The sequence below is a fragment of the Hylobates moloch genome, unplaced genomic scaffold (assembly GCF_009828535.3).
Source record: "Hylobates moloch isolate HMO894 unplaced genomic scaffold, HMol_V3 SCAFFOLD_9, whole genome shotgun sequence".
In the NCBI taxonomy this organism is placed as follows: domain Eukaryota; kingdom Metazoa; phylum Chordata; class Mammalia; order Primates; family Hylobatidae; genus Hylobates; species Hylobates moloch.
The window spans coordinates 74,289,772-74,309,887 of NW_026652284.1; the positions used below are offsets into that span (position 1 = coordinate 74,289,772).

Sequence of the window (20,116 nt, forward strand, 5' to 3'; positions counted from 1 at the left end):
ACAGGTTCCAGACCATCCTACTCTGGGAGGTGGGAATTGTGGGTCTCTTTATATGTAGCAAGAATCCCACGTAGGAGCTCAAACTTGAATTCATCCCATTTGTGGAGTTACACCCCCTCCCTCATCCGCTCACACAGTTTGCATCCACTGACACATATGGAAATTTAGAGGTTTTTTGGTTTTGGGTTGGGGGAGGAAAAAGAAAGTACCTATGTTTTGTCTACAGTAGAGCTGGACACATGCAGATGTGTCTCATGGGCTGCATGCAGGGACCATCAGAAGGAATAGGACAGAAGAGAATATGTTTCTAGTGCATATGGCGTGCATATGCCCTTTCAAGAAAAGTATCTGTGTGCTGGAATGAAAGAGCATCTTACTAAATTCTGTGGTCCTTTGGTGTCTCAGCAGCCCTGCTATACCCCTATCCCCTCAGCAAGTGAGCAAGAAACCCAGGACACTGTCCTCCTCTCACTCACAGGAAACCTCCATGCTACCAGAGGCACCATGAGGACTCCTGGCATCAGAGGACACCCCTTACTGGGAGCAGAGGACCTTGTGGATCAGTCGGAAGTGAAAGGAAAACCATATCTCTGAGTGACTGAGGCCAGGAACAAGTGGAGCTCAAACTGATACAGGAGTATACGTAGCATCTCTTGGAAATATGCAGAAATATTTAGGGAGATGGGGCTTTTATGAGAGTCTAAATTTTCTGTATGAATACATAAGACTCAGTGGCAAGTGGAATTCAAGAATAAATGTTAGTGTTGCTAAGACTTGGAGACATGAGTCCCACAAGATACCGAACAGGAGAATGTAAATACACTGGGGAATATATATATATATATATATTTTTTTTTTTTTGAGATGGAGTCTCACTCTGTTGCGCTGGAGTGCAGTGGCATGATCTCGGCTCACTGCAATCTCTACCTCCCAGGTCCAAGCAATTCTGGTGCCTAAGCCTCTCAAGTAGTTAGGATTACAGGCATGCACCACCACACCTGGATAATTTTTGTAGTTTTTTTTTTTTTTTTTTTTTTTTTTTTTTAGTAGAGACAGGGTTTCGCCATGTTGGCCAGGCTGGTCTTGAACTCCTGGCCTCAAGTGATCTGCTCATCTTGGCCTCCCAAAGTGCTGGGTGGGATTTACAGGCATGAGCCACTGCACCTGGCCTAATTCAGTATTTTATCAAGGTTTTATTTGTGTATATTTCCACCTACTCATGTCCTATCAGCTAGGCTAGACAGTAAGTCCCCACGAGGCAGGAGCATTGTCTTGTACCTCTTTCATGTTACATATATAGAATATACTCAGTTGATTTATAAGAATTCTTGGTCCACTAAAGACTCTGAAATATTTTTACAAAATAAATTCTCACCTTTAGAGAGGCAAATAGCAAACTGAGCCCCTTCAAAATTTATTCTACCAATGACTTCTTCAGTCTCAGAAAACCAGCACTATACTCTTCCCAGATGAGGTAGGAGCCTCTAAAAGGGCTCCCAGCAACCCCCATCTCCTGGTATTTGTGCTTTTTCATAACCCCATCCTGTTGAGTGCAGGCTGGGCCTAGCGACTTGTTTCTAATGGCAAAAGTGATGGGATCACTTCCAAGATTAGGCCATAGAAAGACTGATGCCTGTCCTTTCCTGCTCTGCCGTACTCTTTCCCTCCCTCTCAGAACTCTCTGAATTAGAGGTACCCAGCTGAACTTCACCCAGATTCCCGACTTACAGAAACTGTGACATAATACATGCTTGTTGTTTTAAGCTGCCAAGCTTTAGGGCAATCTGTTTTGCAGAAATAGGTAACAAATGGACTATATGTTTGGCCCAATGTAAAAGAGGCTTGAAGTGTCATGTCCAGGTCAAGAAAGGTTGTCAAAGATTTTCCACCTTTATTCAGTGTCACAGACCATCCCAGATTTCCCAAGAAGGTGATGGCACACGTGTTTGTTGGCTATTGTTACACAACTGTGACTGTGAGAAGATTCTTCCTTATAATGAACTGAAATCCTTCAAGCTGGCATTAACTCTTCCTGTTGTGGCAAGAGTTGAAAAAATGAAAGAGAGAGGACCTGCACAGAACACAGTGACACAGAACACACTGACAAAAGGCAGCCCACACGGCACCTGATAGCAAGAAGAAAAATAATGAGCAGTGTGAGCAAGCCGCTCCAGCAGCACCCACCAAGCCTCCAGGAAGGCACCCACTCTGTCAGAGGTGTGTCTGGTGAGGAATGGAGGGACAAAAAGAAAATGTGAGCCCATCCACAAAGCATAGGAGGATCTGTCCACAAGGGCAGCAAAACTCTAGAAATGATAGTCGCGAGGCTGCTACACTTGTAAGCCTCTGAAATGTACACAGCGCAACAGAACAAAACATTTCAAGAAATGCCAGTCTGCTCAGTCAAGGGGTTCACTGCCAGGGGGGAAATAGACAAGCATTGTCCCAAACCCAGAGAAGCCATTAAAACTCCCAGAAATTATAATGTTCTTATAGAAGTTGTTCCTATACAAAAACTAAAAAGCTATCACAAGACACAGTAAAAGAAAACATAGCAAGACAAAGCAAAAATGATAAAAATAGATGGGATTTGACTTCATCTAGCAGCCTCTTGAATTATATTATCAGCTTCTTAGAGAGGGCGGCCCAAAGGTCAAAAGTCAACTTCCACTGGTATTGCTTACTTATTGCAGGGTGTCTGTCTGACTTTGGGTGTAAATGTTTAAATTCTTTGGCAAATGTGATGAGATTATCTCTTTAATGAGATTATTAGAGGTCAAATAATGTATGGGGAAATCCTGCAAATGAGATATCCCTATATACATGTATATAAGATACTAGTGTAGGTGGCTGTGACACTAATGGTAGTGGTAAGGGTGATGATAATAGTGATAATGGCAGTAGCGGTAGTGGTAGTTACAAAAGCCCCAATTTAAGAATACTATCCAGGGCCGGGCGCGGTGGCTCACGCTTGTAATCCCAGCACTTTGGGAGGCCGAGGCGGGCGGATCACGAGGTCGGGAGATCGAGACCACGGTGAAACCCCGTCTCTACTAAAAATACAAAAAATTAGCCGGGCGTGGTGGCAGGCGCCTGTAGTCCCAGCTACTCGGAGAGGCTGAGGCAGGAGAATGGCGTGAACCCGGGAGGCGGAGCTTGCAGTGAGCCGAGATTGCGCCACTGCACTCCAGCCTGGGCGATAGAGCGAGACTCCGTCTCAAAAAAAAAAAAAAAAAAAAAAGAATACTATCCAGATACTGTTTGATCCCAAATACAATCCCTACGTGATTCCCAAGGTACAGTCAACCTCTATGCTGTGGAAGACATGGATTATTGACTCCCAGTAAGGTCTCCTGCTCACCTTTTACCCAGCAAAGGAGAGAAATGGAGGGCAGTTACACAGCATTAGGCAGCTCTCATTTCTTACCCAGCCGTTCATTCTCCTGGACCTCAAATACGGTTACTGGTGATGGACATGTAGGTGGATTATCATTAATGTCTTTAACTTTTACATGAATTTCCAGCGGATATGAAAGTGGTTTTCCATACTCATCCTTTGCAACTGCATAAAAAACATACTACAACAGGAAAGTCAGAGTTAAGACAAGACTCACCCGCCATCCTCTGCCAAAGTCAGAGAAAATTGCTGTTTCATTTCTATGTCATTTACTCCCTTATTTTTAATTCACTTAGAATTGGAAAATAAAAAAAAGAGATGGGTCAGAATTATGTGAAAATTATCATGTCTTTGAAAACCAATAATATGCTGGAATCTGAAATGTGTTTTCTTTTTCTTTAAAGTAAAATTCATTTTGCTCTCAACTGTAGATGGGCATAGGACTTTGTCTTGTCGCCTGTGAAACTCTTCTCTTTTACTCACTGCATCCTTTTCTTCTCGGTCCAAGGGCTGAGTCACATAAATATCTCCTTCCCGGTCAATTGAAAATGGGAATCTTGGCAGCTTCTCTTTGTCAACTAAGGAATATTGTGCACCGGGATCATTCCACCGCACCTACAAGGCCCAAAGTCAGTTGTGAGGAAAGCTACATTTGGACTGAGAGAACTGGAAAGGAAATAATTTTCTGGTTCTCAATTTGAAATCTCTGACAACCTTGTATGTCTGTGGTTTCTTATAACAACTGAATTACATTTTTCACTTTTAACCTAAAATAAGCCTGTTTCCCCCCATCGAGTTATGTTGCTCGAAAAGAGCACACCAGGAAATGTTTCTTCTCTAAAGCAATTCTTCACAAACCCTCTACAGGGTTTCTGGGTTGCTTTCTTTTGGAAGTCTGACTGTGAAAGCTTTCTATCCGTGAACCATCGATTTAAGAAACAAAATGTACTTTGCAGTTGGCAGTGTCTGAGGACTAAGCCACGATGTATGGTGAGCGTCTAACACTCACCGATGAAGATGAACAGGGGCAATAGGGGCCACTCTGAAGTCTTCTCCATGCCATTAAGTAAGACAAATGATACAAAAATAAGGACATTCCTTTCCTAAATATTTAGCCTCAGAGACTTCAGGGATGAGAGTAACTGCCAACTCCTAGGGTTGTTTGTAAACAACCTGGCAAAAATAAAAAATAACACAAGTAAGACCAATCTACTTGCTATATAGACAGAGCCTGGTCTGATATATTAATAATGTTTACTGAGTTTGCCACATGCCAGACACAATTCTAAACATATTTATGTGTTATCTCATTTAATCTCCAAACAGTCCTCTGAAGTATAGACTACTGTTATCTCTATTTTATAGTGAAGAAACTAGGGCACAAAAAATTTAAGCGATTTGCCCGAGGTCCTACTGCTAGTTGAAATTTCCACAATAAACTATTCTCAGAGCAGCCTGGGAAGGTATCACAGCAGCAACTTTGTCCCTTGCTAATTATTTAAGCATCACCCATTGTCCATGCAGACTACCTTCTTGGTTCTAAAGTGGGCTCCTCTTGTGTTCTAAAAATTCAGTCTGAGTTCCTCTTCCCCTCTCCCCCTCCCCACTCCCCCGTATCCCCTCCCCGCTCCCCCTCTCCCCCTCTCCCTTTCTCCCTCTCTCCCTCTCTCCTTTTGGGTTTCAGAACACCCAGAGCATTTTTTCCAGGCCTGAAAATTGGGTAGTCACTCTAGAATTTTTCCTTGGCAGCTCCAAGGCAACTAAGCATGAGTTCTTTGCAGCATTTACAAATCCCTATGGGAGTAACCTGAATAATAGCTATGAAGACTTTAGTCTAGGCCCCCAATCAGAAATTCTCATGGTAATGAGTGCTGACATGCTTTCTTTCTAACTGGGAAATCAGAATTCTTCCTGCTGTTCTTCCTTTTTTTTCCCCTCCTGAAGTCGAAGTTCATTAATTCAACATTCAATAAATAAATGTCCCTGGGCCCATCCCAATAAATATGACGGGATAGGCCATTCCAGGGCCCCTTAACAATAGTAGCATTAAAAAAATATTAGGGGAACTACAAACTAGTACTTCTTGATAATAATATATTTTAATATCTAATATTTTTATCTACTTTTACAGATACTGTCTCAGTTAATCTTCACAAAACACTGAAGTATTATCCCTATTTTATTGATGAGACATTGGGGCTCAGAATAGTTAAATGACTTGTTTATGATCAGTCATTCAAGTGATGGAACAGGAATATGATTTTGTTCATCTGCTTCCAAATCCAGGGATCTCCCACTAACCCACAGCTTTCATGTGGAGAAATTTCCTGGGCTTCCAGAAAATATCAAATCTGGGTGGAGTCCAGAGTGAATTTCTAGGAGCTAAGGTAGGAGGGGGCCTAAGGTAAGCGCACATGCCACGGAGGTGGGGAAGTAGAAGCATCTGAATGGAGGGGAGAGGCACACACAGGAGATAGAATGCCAGGTGTGAGGGAGTTCCCTGCTATGATACTTTTACCCCTAGCCAGTCCTATCTCTGTCCCTCAGTCTATGATGGGGCAAGTGTATTGGGTCAAGATTTTTTCCACAATAAGCAGCAACAGCCTTTCAAAACTATTTGCAAGCCCCAAAGCAAACCATGTCCATACATACAATGTGTGCACCATAAACGATCCACTGCAGGGCAGCCATATCCCACACTGCTAGCAGGGAACAACAAACATCACTGCTGTCTACTTTTAAGGTGAGGGTGAGTGAGGTTCTCTCTGAAAGCAAAAGTATATATCTTATGTAGTTTGGATGTTTGTCCCCTCCAAATCTCATTTTGAAATGTAATCCCCAGTATTGGAAGTGAGGCCCAGTGGGAGGTGGGATCATGGGGGCAGATCCCTCGTGAATGGCTTAGCGCCATGCCCTTGGTGATAAGTGAGTTCTCACTCTGAGTTCACATGAGGCCTGGTGCTTAAATGTGTGTGGCACCTCCCGCCTAACTCTCTTGCTCCCACTGTCGTCATGTGATGCTCCTGCTCCCCCTTTGCCTTCTGCCACGATCGTAATTTTCCCAAGGCCCTCAACAGAAGCAGATGCTGGAGCCATGCTTGAACAGCCTGCAAAACCATGAGCCAATTAAACTTTTCTTTACGAATTACCCACCTCAGGTATTTCTTTATAGCAATGCAAAAACGGCCTAACGTAATATCTGCATCCAAGTTTCCTGCCCATGATGCATGGTCAAGTCCAGTGACTCGGGGCCAGAGGCTATATAATTTGCTTTATAATCATGCTATGCAAAAATGTATCTAATAAGTATATCAGTGAAGAATGTGAGGGTGGGTCTCTACAAAGTGAAGCCATTTATCTGGTTGGCTCTCAGTGTTACTTGGGCTCGGGTACTACCTGAGTGATTTTGATGGGGTGAGGATCAGTTGAGTTTTCCACCATCTCCACAGGTTCTGGTGCTTTCCAAATATTCTCTGTCACTATGATATCCACAGATGTGGTATCACTGAAGGAATTCTCACTCTGGCCTCCCATGTCCTTCACTGAGATCACCAGATTATAGGAAGGATTCTTAGCAGGATTCAATTCCTGAGATCCTGTGAGAAGTAGGAGAGAAGGGAATAGGAAGCGTCTCTGGAAGAGACAGACCAAACTCCCTTTTTCTGACCGAGACAATCCTACCAGGGCACCCCTGAACATACCTTCTCGGGTAAGAGAGATGGCTCCCGTCTTGTTGTTGATCTGAAAGTACATGACATTGTTGATCATGGGAAGCTGGATGACAATCTGGTAATAAAGCTGCCCATTGGGAGTGGCCGGATCATCCAGGTCTGTGGCATTGACGTACAAGAAGGGCTTTCCTGTTTAAGAAAACGTACCCAGAAAAAAAAAAAAAAGATATTAGTCGAAACCCAAACCAACCATAGCTACTTTTTCCACCTAAAAAGTGGAGATATAATAGGGAAAGGTATGACAATTCACACCAGTGGGGAAATAAATATTTATCCCACTCCCCTTCCCTAAAATAAGGTTTCTCAAAGTCTGGTCCAAGAACCTCTAAGGGTCCCTGAAACTGTTCAAGTGCTCTGTAAAGCTAAAGGTCATGTATGTATAAAAGACCCATTTAAAGTACAAGATAATTTAATGAATTTTAGTGTAAAAGAATGGAAAATATGGCATTGATATTGATTTCACTTTGCAACTAATCTTTAAGAAACCACAATTTATTGAGTTTGGGTATAGTACTAAAGAATATCCAGTTATCTCAAAATACTATTAAAACATTCCTCTCTTGTCCAACTGCATATCTGTGTGAGGCTAATTTTCCTTCATATACTTCATCCAAACTAGCACATGGCAAGAGAATGAATGTAGAAGCAGACATGAGAATCCAAGTGTTTTCTATTAATCCAGACATTAAAGAGATTTGCAAAGATTAACACAATGCCATTTTTCTTACTATTTTTGTCTTTAAAATCAATTATTTTTCATTAAAACATGTTGATTAGTATTATTTTAAATGAATTAATAATTTTTTTAAATTTCTTTTTTTTAATTATTATACTTTAGGTTTTAGGGTACATGTGCACAATGTGCAGGTTTGTTACATATGTATCCATGTGCCATGTTGGTTTGCTGCACCCATTAACTCGTCATTTAGCATTAGGTATATCTCCTAATGCTGTCCCTCCCCGCCCCCCCAACCCACAACAGTCCCTGGAGTGTGATGTTCCCCTTCCTGTGTCCAAGAGTTCTCATTGTTCAATTCCCACCTATGAGTGAGAACATGTGGTGTTTGGTTTTTTGTCCTTGCAATAGTTTACTGAGAATGATGATTTCCAGTTTCATCCATGTCCCTACAAGGGACATGAACTCATCATTTTTTATGGCTGCATAGTATTTCTAAAATTTCGAATACAGTAAATGTTGATAGATATAACCAGTGATGTACTGGCGACAGCTCATGAGACTCAGCTGTTGAATTTTCAGAAATTTTGTGTGTCAATTATTAATACGAATGGTCACTTGAAATAGGCCATGGTAGGAGTATTTGTAACATGGAAATTGGAAAATTCTACAAATCAGAGCTTTGTTCCCCTAGAAAAATAGCTGTTAAGCCTTTACCAGGACACCACTGGATATAACCCACATGTCTAAAAGTTCTCTGGAGTCCTCAGTAAATTTTAAGAGAATATACAAGTCCTGAAACCAAAAAGTTTGAAAGCCATTTCTCTAGCAGATTCTATTAGTGAAGAGAGAAAAGGTACAGCCTGGAGGCTACACATTTAGCAGAGTCTGTGTGAGTCTTTGGTATGCGGCTTCAGGGACAGGGACATCCCTCCACATAATAAAGTGAAGTGAATCTTTTCCTGGAATTCTAGGAGGCAGGCATTGAAGAAAGAGAAGAAAGAAGCTTGACGGTGGGATGATGCAAATGGTCCCAAGTCTTGATTAGTATTATTTTAAATGAATATCTTTAAAATTTCTAATACAGTAAATGTTGATATAACCATATTTCTGAGAACTCTGAAGTCTAATATTCATTTATGTTGTGTGCAACTGTTAGGAGGTGATGCTCCTTCCTAGGTGCCTGCTGGACACACTCACGCCTTAATGAAGGCCTTAATGAAGGGCTTAATGAAGGGCTCTTGTGGAAGTGAAAGGTAGAAGGTCAATGCAGCATAGAGAAGGGCTGAGCCGTAGATGGGATGTAAGAGAAGAAAAGAGCTGGAAACCACCAGTGACAATATCAATGGAGGTTCCTGAGGAGATACAGGGGAGTAAGCTCACCTTTCTACAGTGTTCTAGAGCTCTGAGGTATCTTAAAGATCACCCTAGAAAAGTGTTTTTCAACGGGGGGTAATTTTTGAGACAGAACCTCACTCTGTTGCCCAGACCGAGTGCAATAGTGTGATCATGACTTACTGCAGCCTCAATCTCCTGGGATCAAGTGATTGTGCCACCTCAGCCTTCCAAGTAGCTAGGACTACAGGCGTGCACCACCACACCTAGCAAACTTTTTTTTGTAGAGACAGGATCTCACTTTGTTGCCCAGGCTGGTCTCAAACTCCTGGCTCAAGTGATCCTCCCACCTCAGCCTCCCAAAGTGCTGGGATTTTGTGCCCTCCACCCACCAGAGGATATTTGGCAATGCCTGGAGACATTTTTATTGTCACAACTTGGCGGGGGGCACATAGTGGATAGAGGTCAGGGGGATGCTGCCAATCATCCTACAAGGCACAGAATAGCCTCTGACCAAAAAAAGAATTATCAGACCCAAGATGTCAACATGTAGTGCTGCGTTGAGAGACCATGCTCTGGAGCAATAGAGATAGTGAAACGACTCCCAAATCAGTGTGAAATGTAGGTAGGATAGTGCTTATTGAGTGACAGCTGCAGCTATTAGCCACACAAGTCTGCCCCTTCCACCTGACATCCTTCCATCTTTCCATAAATATCTCCGGCCCCTGCCTGTTACCTGGGCGAGAGTTCTGCCTTACTGAGCCTTCATACTTTGACTGGAGAAATGTGGGTCGATTGTCGTTGATGTCCTTCACTTCTATGGTGATGGGCACTGGACCCTCCACTATAGTTCCATTAGCATCCAGGGCTGCAACCTGATGTTGAGGAAAAGGAAACCACATTGATGAGACTGAACTTCATGTCACATGCCCAAAAATCACTTGAAGGAAATTAGAACTCAAAGAACCAATGGCCTGGTGACTGTAGGCAAGAAAGAACTCACAAAAGCCCAAATTGGGAAATGGTAAAATAGGGGTTGTATCAGTTAAGCCTGGCTAATCATGATGGTGACTTTCTATCAGCAGGGTGTTCTGGACGCTGAATATGCATCTGTTCTGGATGGCTGGAGTCCATGAAACAAGAGCACTGTGACCCCTGAGAATATGAAAGTGTTGTGTTCTCTTCCAGAGCCATTATGGTGGTCAGCCTGCAAGGCCTGCAGCAGAAGTACCAGACAGAATGCTTTTATCTCACTCTTTTTTCCATAGTAAGCTCTCTGCCTTTCCTAGCTATTGAGATACCAACGGTGAAAACTAAAGGAGAAAGAGAGGGAGAAGGGTCTTTTTAGTCAACTTCTGGCTAATGGTTCCCTCTGCTTCTTCCAACTCCCAAAGGAGCTCCATCCCAGCACTGATGCAGCCTTCTTCATGGGTCCCAAGCCAGTGCAACAGCCACAGGCAGATACCATTGAAGTATCAGAGATGTGCTGACTTTTGATCCAAGTACCTAAGCGTGGTCTTACTTGGATAAGTAATGCCATCAGAGGGTCCTGGCAATGTAAGTGGGGTTACTCTGGTTAAAAAGCCTAAGGAAAAGGATATGTTTGCCACACCCCTCTGTAACTGGTAAGAAATGGACATATGAGGATTGCAAAGCATGCCATTAATGTAAGGAAAGCTGTAACTGGATTCTATGCAAGGAAGGAAGGTGCCAGCCATACTTCCAGAACAAAGGGTGCTCAGAGAGGCTGGAGTTAGATCCCTTCACCTGGTATCAATTTACCTGAAGATTGTGAGTAGATCTTGTTTCCCTGTCCAAGGCTCTGGTGTAATACAGAAGTCCCTCCCGTTCTATCATAAATATGTTGTCTGTCTCCCCAGTTAGTTCAAAAGTCACAGCAGGAGGATTGGCCTTAAACTGGGGAAAAAGGAAAAAACAGATTAGGTTGTAAGGGAAAAAACAATGCTATGGAATTTGTAGAAAGTCACCAATTTCAGGTAAAATTTTCTTTGGTTCAATTACTAAATAAGAAATCCTCAACTTTTAAAGTGGTACCTTCTAAAAGTTTGTTTGCACAATAACTGTGTAACATTTAACATACATTTTCCTCAAGAAACTGTATACTATTATTCAATACATTGACAAAAGTCATTGATGCTTTAAATTATAGCTGGGGTTAAAAGAGTCTTTTTGGTAATATCTGAAATCTATGACATTACTAGCTTCTAAGAAGCGTTAAAAGGGTAGCTTTCTCGCTAGGATAAAATATGTCATTTAGCACTTCTAAAAATTGTGACAAAGATTAATAGACACATTAATGTTAAGGAAAACAATTTATAAGTGGCTTTAACTTAATGCAAATGCTATATGATAATCTATTACTTTTTCAGAAGTGAAGAAAATACCGACCACCATATTCATAGATATGGCTATATCACTTTTAAGACCACAACAGCAGAAAATTCACATATAACTAAGAAAACATAAAAGTTGTTCAACCTTAAGTTTTGTATAATTTTATATATTTTTATTAAATTAAAAGCAATATCAAAGTTAGTATGGATATAAAGAAACATTGTTGATGGAAATATAAATTCCTATAATCCTTTTGGAAATAACTTGAGGCATAAAATGTTTGTACCCTTTGATAGCAAACATTACTAAACAGAATTTACCCTAAGGAAATATTTTTTCAAACAAGTACGTGCTTGTAGTGAAAGTAACTTTATTTATAATACCAGTAAGGTTGAAAACTCCTAAATGGTCAAAAAAAAAGGACAGTGAAATTATTATGGCACATGAACTTGACAGAATATTAATCATTAAAATGTTCATTCTACAAATTATGAAGAAACATAAGAAACAATGATGTAAAGTAACAGAAGTAAATTTGAGAGTAAATCTAGACTGTTATAGTACCAAAAGAATTCATGTCAGTAGGTAAGAAATGGAATTTAATAGACAAGAACATTTGATGTGTTACATGGGTAAGATTATAAGTTAAAAAGTTTTTGTGCATGTTTGCTTGTTGATATTATATTGTTTATATAATAAATGAACATGTTGCTATTTTGTGTTTTAAGAAAAAGACCCAGACATCAGTGAGAAAGGTGGAGTAAGGGCCTGCAGAAAACTGCTCCTCCATAAAAGCAATGAGAACACTGGCAAAAATTGTAAATATCATCTTTTGCAGAATATGGGAAATTAACCAGATGCTTGCACAATCCAAGGAATGTTTATTAAAAAAAAAAAAAAAAAAAAAACTAAGCTTTGTGGTGTTTTAATGCACCCTAATCCCATGGTCCTTTCCTAAGATCTGAAGTAGCCTTGAAAGCAACAGCCTCACACCACAGTACCATGGAGAGGGTGAGAAGCATTTGTAGCTTCCCAAAAGCTCCATCACCAGAGAACTATCATTATCTATCCTGTTGGCATTTCGCTGGGAACATCTACTTACAACACTTATCTTCATTTGACCGGACTCAGAATTCACACACTACACACAATTTTTCCCCTGGGGCATTTGTTGAAAACAACCATTAGCAATTGTTCGACATTGCAGCTGCCTGAGGCTGTGATAACAGTTGAAGCAAAGAAGTAGCTGACCAAAACACTTAAAAGGGAAAGCTGGGAAGTGAGACGCCCATAAGGGGCTTTGAAAATCTCTAACATATTCCTGGCAATCTACAAGGCCACTATCATGAGCAGGGCTGTGTGCGTGCCTGGGAAAGACCTGAGAAGGCCCTAATCCCTCACCTCTGGCTGACTTGGAGTCTCTGCATAAGCAGAAAGTGAAGGTGAAGGCAGAGTTGTAAACTGCCTGCCACATAGTTGAAGGTTGTGTCCCAACATACACACAGTGCCCCTTGGTAAACACCAGGAGACTTGCTGGCTTAAGGCATTTAAGGAAATCTCTATCTAGTCATTAGCTGAACACTAAGCTAACTGAGCAGAGACTTCAGTGGCCAGACATGACAAAGAATACAGACTTTACAGAATTCATTACAGAAAGTCACTAAGCAAACAAACAGCATCAACAACCAACTCCAGGAAAAGAAAGACATATGATTTCTAGAGTTGCCACATCACATTATTTAAAATGTTCGGTTTTCAACAAATTATGAAATGTATGAAAATATTAAAAAGTCAATAGAAACTGTCCCTGAGGAAGCCCAGATGTTGGATTTACTAAAGATTTTTAAAAATCTATTTTAGATAGATTCAAAAACTAAAGGAAATCATCTCTAAAGAATTAAAGTTTGAAAACAATGTCTCATCAGATATAGAATATTGATTAAAAATAGAAATTTTTGTAGATGTCTATTAGGTCCACTTTGTGCAGAGCTGAGTTCAATTCCTGGATATCCTTGTTAACTTTCTGTCTCGTTGATCTGTCTAATGTTGACAGTGGGGTGTTAAAATCCCCCATTATTATTGTGTGGGAGTTTAAGTCCCTTTGTAGGTCACTGAGGACTTGCTTTATGAATCTGAGTGCTCCTGTGTTGGGTGCATATATATTTAGGATAGTTAGCTCTTCTTGTTGAATTGATCCCTTTACCGTTATGTAATGGCCTTCTTTGTCTCTTTTGATCTTTGTTGGTTTAAAGTCTATTTTATCAGAGACTAGGATTGCAACCCCTGCCTTTTTTTGTTTTCCATTTGCTTGATAGATCTTCCTCCATCCCTTTATTTTGAGTCTATGTGTGTCTCTGCACGTGAGATGGGTTTCCTGAATACAGCACACTGATGGGTCTTGACTCCTTATCCAGTTTGCCAGTCTGTGTCTTTTAATTGGAGCATTTAGCCTATTTACATTTAAAGTTAATATTGTTATGTGTGAATTTGATCTTGTCATTATGATGTTAGTTGGTTATTTTGCTCGTTAGTTGATGCAGTTTCTTCCTAGCCTCAATGGTCTTTACAATTTGGCATGTTTTTGCAGCGGCTGGTACCGGTTGTTCCTCTCCATGTTTAGTGCTTCCTTCAGGAGCTCCTTTAGGGCAGGCCTGGTGGTGACAAAATCACTCAGCATTTGCTTGTCTGTATTTTATTTCTCCAAAAATCCTCAATAAAATACTGGCAAACCGAATACAGCAGCACATTAAAAAGCTTATACACCATGATCAAGTGGGTTTCATCCCTGGGATGCAAGGCTGGTTCAACATACACAAATCAATAAATGTAATCCAGCACATAAACAGAACCAAAGACAAAAACCACATGATTATCTCAATAGATGCAGAAAAGGCCTTTGACAAAATTCAACAACGCTTCATGCTAAAAACTCTCAATAAATTAGGTATTGATGGGACGTATCTCAAAATAATAAGAGCTATCTATGACAAACCCACAGCCAATATCATACTGAATGGGCAAAAACTGGAAGCATTCCCTTTGAAAACTGGCACAAGACAGGGATGCCCTCTCTCACCACTCCTATTCAACGTAGTGCTGGAAGTTCTGGCCAGGGCAGTCAGGCAGGAGAAGGAAATAAAGGGTATTCAATTAGGAAAAGAGGAAGTCAAATTGTCCCTGTTTGCAGATGACATGACTGTATATCTAGAAAACCCCATTGTCTCAGCCCAAAATCTCCTTAAGCTGATTAGCAACTTCAGCAAAGTCTCAGGATACAAAATCAATGTACAAAAATCACAAGCATTCTTGTACCCCAATCACAGACAAACAGAGGGCCAAATCATGAGTGAACTCCCATTCACAATTGCTTCAAAGAGAATAAAATACCTAGGAATCCAACTTACAAGGGATGTGAGGGACCTCTTCAAGGAGAACTGCAAACCACTGCTCAATGAAATAAAAGAGAAACAAACAAATGGAAGAACATTCCATGCTCATGGGTTGGAAGAATCAATATCATGAAAATGGCCATACTGCCCAAGGTCATTTATAGATTCAATGCCATCCCCATCAAGCTACCAATGACTTTCTTCACAGAATTGGAAAAAACTACTTTAAAGTTCATATGGAACCAAAAAAGAGCCTGCATCGCCAAGTCAATCCTAAGCCAAAAGAACAAAGCTGGAGGCATCACGCTACCTGACTTCAAACTATACTACAAGGCTACAGTAACCAAAACAGCATGGTACTGGTACCATAACAGAGACATAGATCAATGGAACAGAACAGAGCCCTCAGAAATAATGCTGCATATCTACAACTATCTGATCTTTGACAAACCTGACAAAAACAAGAAACGGGGAAAGGATTTCCTATTTAATAAATGGTGCTGGGAAAACTGGCTAGTCATATGTAGAAAGCTGAAACTGGATCCCTTCCTTACACCTTATACAAAAATTAATTCAAGATGGATTAAAGACTTACATGTTAGACCTAAAACCATAAAAACCCTAGAAGAAAACCTAGGCAATACCATTCAGGACATAGGCATGGGCAAGGACTTCATGTCTAAAACACCAAAAGCAATGGCAGCAAAAGCCAAAATTGACAAATGGGATCTAATTAAACTAAAGAGATTCTGCACAGCAAAAGAAACTACCATCGAGTGAACAGGCAACCTACAGAATGGGAGAAAATTTTTGCAACCTACTCATCTGACAAAGGGCTAATATCCAGAATCTACAATGAACTCAAACAAATTTACAAGAAAAAAACAAACAACCCCATCAAAACGGGGGCTAAGGACATGAACAGACACTTCTCAAAAGAAGACATTTATGCAGCCAAAAAACACATGCAAAAATGCTCATCATCACTGGCCATCAGAGAAATGCAAATCAAAACCACAATGAGATACCATCTCACACCAGTTAGAATGGCCATCATTAAAAAGTCAGGCAACAACAGGTGCTGGAGAGGATGTGGAGAAATAGGAACACTTTTACACTGTTGGTGGGACTGTAAATTAGTTCAACCATTGTGGAAGTCAGTGTGGTGATTCCTCAGGGATCTAGAACTAGAAATACCATTTGACCCAGCCATCCCATTACTGGGTATATACCCAAAGGACTATAAATCATGCTGCTATAAAGACACATGCACACGTATGTTTATTGTGGCCCTATTCACAATAGCAAAGACTTGGAACCAACCCAAATGTCCAACAACGATAGACTAGATTAAGAAAATGTGGCACATATACATCATGGAATACTATGCAGCCATAAAAAATGATGAGCTCATGTCCTTTGTAGGGACATGGATGAAACTGGAAAACATCATTCTCAGTAAACTATCACAAGGACAAAAAACCAAACACTGCATGTTCTCACTCATAGGTGGGAATTGAACAATGAGAACTCATGGACACAGGAAGGGGAACATCACACTCCGGGGACTGTTGTGGGGTGGGGGAGGAGGGAGGGACAGCATTAGGAGATATACCTAATGCTAAATGACGAGTTAATGGGTGCAGCAAATCAACATGGCACCTGGATACATATGTAACAAACCTGCACATTGTGCACATGTACCCTAAAACCTAAAGTATAATAATAAAAAAAAATAGAAATTTTTAAAATATAAATTCTACAGTTGACAAGGACAATAACTGAAAGGAAAAATTCATAAGAGGGTGTTCAAAAGCAGATCTGAGCTAGCAGAAGAAAGAATTTGTGAACTTGAAAACAGATTAACAGAGATTACTGAAAGAAAAAAAATGAACAAAAATGAATAGATTCCCAGAGACCAGTGAAACACCATCAAGCAGACAAACACATACATAACGAAAGTTCCAGAAGGAAAGGAAAAAGGAGGAAAAAAGATTATTTGGAGACAGAATGACCCAAAACTTCACAAATTTAAGAAAGACATGTATCTATATATCCAACAATCACTATGAACTCCAAATAGAATAAACTCAAAGAAATCCAAACCTAGTCACATCATAAACATTTGAAAGATAGAGAATCTTAAAAGTGCATAGACTCATCACATGTAAAGGATCCTCAATAAAATTAACAGCTGATTTTCCATGGAGATCAGAAGGCAGTGGAATGACACATTCAAAGTGCTGAAAGAGGCCAGGCGCGGTGGCTCACGCCTGTAATCCCAGCACTTTGGGAGGCCGAGGTGGGTGGTCACAAGGTCAGGAGATCAAGACCATCCTGGCTAACATGGTGAAACCCCATCTCTACTAAAAATACAAAAAATTAGCCGGGCATGGTGGTGGGCGTCTGTAGTCCCAGCTACTTGGGAGGCTGAGGCAGGAGAATAGTGTGAACCCAGGAGGCGGAGCTTGCAGTGAGCCGAGATGGTGCCACTGCACTCCAGCCTGGAGGACAGAGTGAGACTCTGTCTCGAACAAAAACAAGCAAACAAACAAACAAAAACAAAAACAAAAAACAGTGCTGAAAGAAAAACAGTGGCCAAGTAAGAACTGTAAATCCAACAAAACTATCCTTAAAAATGAGAATAAAATTAACCTATACTACTATCAGACAAAACAGACTTTAAAACAAAATTTTCAGAGACAAAAAGGGATATTCTATAATGATATAAGGGTCAATCCATTAAGAAACCATAGCAATTATAAACATATATGCACCTAACAATGGACCTCAAAACACATGAAAGAAAAGCTGACAGAATGGAAAGGAAATTAAATAATTCAACAGTAATAATTGAAGATTTCAAGACTTTAAATAGTAGTAGAACAGAAAATCAATAAGGAAACAGAAGACTTGAACAATACTATAAACCAATTAGAAGCTAACACCCAACACTCCATCCAACAAAAGCCAGTCACATAGAACATTCTCCAGGACAGGTTATATGTTAGACCATAAGCAAGTCTCAATAAATTTAAAGGGATTGAAGTTATACAAAGTATTTGACAATTGAATACAGTTAAAAACAATATAAGGAAATTTGGGAAAATCACTAATATGTAAAATAACAATATACTCTAAAAACCAAAGGTCAAAGAAGAAATCAAAAGGGACATTAGAAAATACTTTGATGTCAACAGCTCCGGTCTCCAGCTCCCAGCCCCAGCGACACAGAAGACGGGTGATTTCTGCATTTCTGCTTGAGGTACTGGTTTCATCTCACTAGGGAGTGCCTAACAGCGGGTGCAGGACAGTCGGTGAAGCGCACTGTGCGCGAGCCGAAGCAGGGCGAGGCATTGCCTCACTCCGGAAGCGCAAGGGGTCAGGGAGTTCCCTTTCCTAGTCAAAGAAAGGGGAAACAGACGGCACCTGGAATATCGGGTCAGTCCCATCCTAATACTGCGCTTTTCCAATGGGCCTGGAAAACGGCACACTAGGAGATTGTGTCCCGCACCTGGCTCGGAGGGTCCTATGCCCACGGAGTCTCGCTGATTGCTAGCACAGCAGTCTGAGATCAAGCTGCAAGGCGGCAGCGAGGCTGGGGGAGGGGCGCCTGCCATTGCCCAGGCTTGCTTAGGTAAACAAAGCAGCCAGGAAGCTCGAACGGGGTGGAGCCCACCACAGCTCAAGGAGGCCTGCCTGCCTCTGTAGGCTCCACCTCTGGGGGCAGGGCACAGACAAACAAAAACTCAGCAAGAACCTCCACAGACTTAAATGTCCCTGTCTGACTGACAGCTTTGAAGAGAGTAGTGGTTCTCCCAGCACACAGCTAGAGATCTGAGAACGGACAGACTGCCTCCTAAAGTGGGTCCCTCACCCCTGAGCAGCCTAACTGGGAGGCACCCCCCCAGTAGGGTCAGACTGACACCTCATTCAACCGGGTACTCCTCTGAGACAAAACTTTCAGAGGAACTATCAGACAGCTGAATTTGTGGTCTCACGAAAATCCGCTGTTCTGCAGCCACCGCTGCTGACACCCAGCCAAACAGGGTCTGGAATGGACCTCTAGTAAACTCCAACAGACCTGCAGCTGAGGGTCCTGTCTGGTAGAAGGAAAACTAACAAACAGAAAGGACATCAACACCAAAAACCCATCTGTACATCACCATCATCAAAGACCAAAAGTAGATAAAACCACAAAGATGGGGAAAAAACAGAGCAGAAAAACTGGAAACTCTAAAAAACAGAGCATCTCTCCTTCTCCAAAGGAACGCAGTTCCTCACCAGCAACGGAACAAAGCTGGATGGAGGATGACTTTGATGAGTTGAGAGAAGAAGGCTTCAGACGATCAAACTACTCTGAGCTACGAGAGGAAATTCAAAACAATAGCAAAGAAGTTAAAAACTTTGAAAAAAAAATTAGAAGGATGGATAACTAGAATAACCAATGGAGAGAAGGGCTTAAAGGAGCTGATGGAGCTGAAAGCCAAGTTTCGAGAACTACGCGAAGACTGCAGAAGCCTCAGTAGCAGATGCGATCAACTGGAAGAAAGGGTATCGCTGATGGAAGATGAAATGAATGAAATGAAGAGAGAAGGGAAGTTTAGAGAAAAAAGAATAAAAAGAAATGAACAAAGCCTCCAAGAAATTTGGGACTATGTGAAAAGACCAAACCTACGTCTGATTGGTGTACCTGAAAATGATGGGGAGAATGGAACCAAGCTGGAAAACACTCTGCAAGATATTATCCAGGAGAACTTCCCCAATCTAGCAAGGCAGGCCAGCATTCAGATTCAGGAAATACAGAGAACGCCACAAAGATACTCCTCGAGAAGGGCAACTCCAAGACACATAATTGTCAGATTCACCAAAGTTGAAATGAAGGAAAAAATGTTAAGGGCAGCCAGAGAGAAAGGTCAGGTTACCCACAAAGGGAAGCCCATCAGACTAACAGCTGATCTCTCAGCAGAAACTCTACAAGCCAGAAGAGAGTGGGGGCCGATATTCAACATTCTTAAAGAAAAGAATTTTCAACCCAGAATTTGCTATCCCGCCAAACTAAGCTTCATAAGTGAAGGAGAAATAAAATACTTTACAGACAAGCAAACGCTGAGTGATTTTGTCACCACCAGGCCTGCCCTAAAAGAGCTCCTGAAGGAAGCACTAAACATGGAAAGGAACAACCGGTACCAGCCACTGCAAAAACATGCCAAATTGTAAAGACCATCGAGGC

The 20,116-nt window shown here is 41.2% G+C and overlaps 1 protein-coding gene across 2 annotated transcripts in view; it reads right to left on the minus strand.

Moving 5' to 3' along the window:
* The window catches only part of CDH17 (cadherin 17), a 76,399-nt gene that overhangs the window by 39,063 nt on the left and 17,220 nt on the right, over nt 1-20,116 (minus strand). Inside the window, exons 3-8 of one of the 2 annotated variants that reach the window (XM_058444517.1) lie at nt 10,922-11,056; nt 9,876-10,014; nt 7,099-7,257; nt 6,794-6,993; nt 3,824-4,012; nt 3,428-3,578 (exon numbers count right to left, since the gene is read on the minus strand). In XM_058444517.1, the coding sequence (XP_058300500.1) occupies nt 3,428-3,578; nt 3,824-4,012; nt 6,794-6,993; nt 7,099-7,257; nt 9,876-10,014; nt 10,922-11,056 (973 nt within the window). Of the gene's footprint in view, nt 1-3,427; nt 3,579-3,823; nt 4,013-6,793; nt 6,994-7,098; nt 7,258-9,875; nt 10,015-10,921; nt 11,057-20,116 lie in introns of those variants that run through there. The other variant, XM_058444518.1, reaches the window with a different exon arrangement.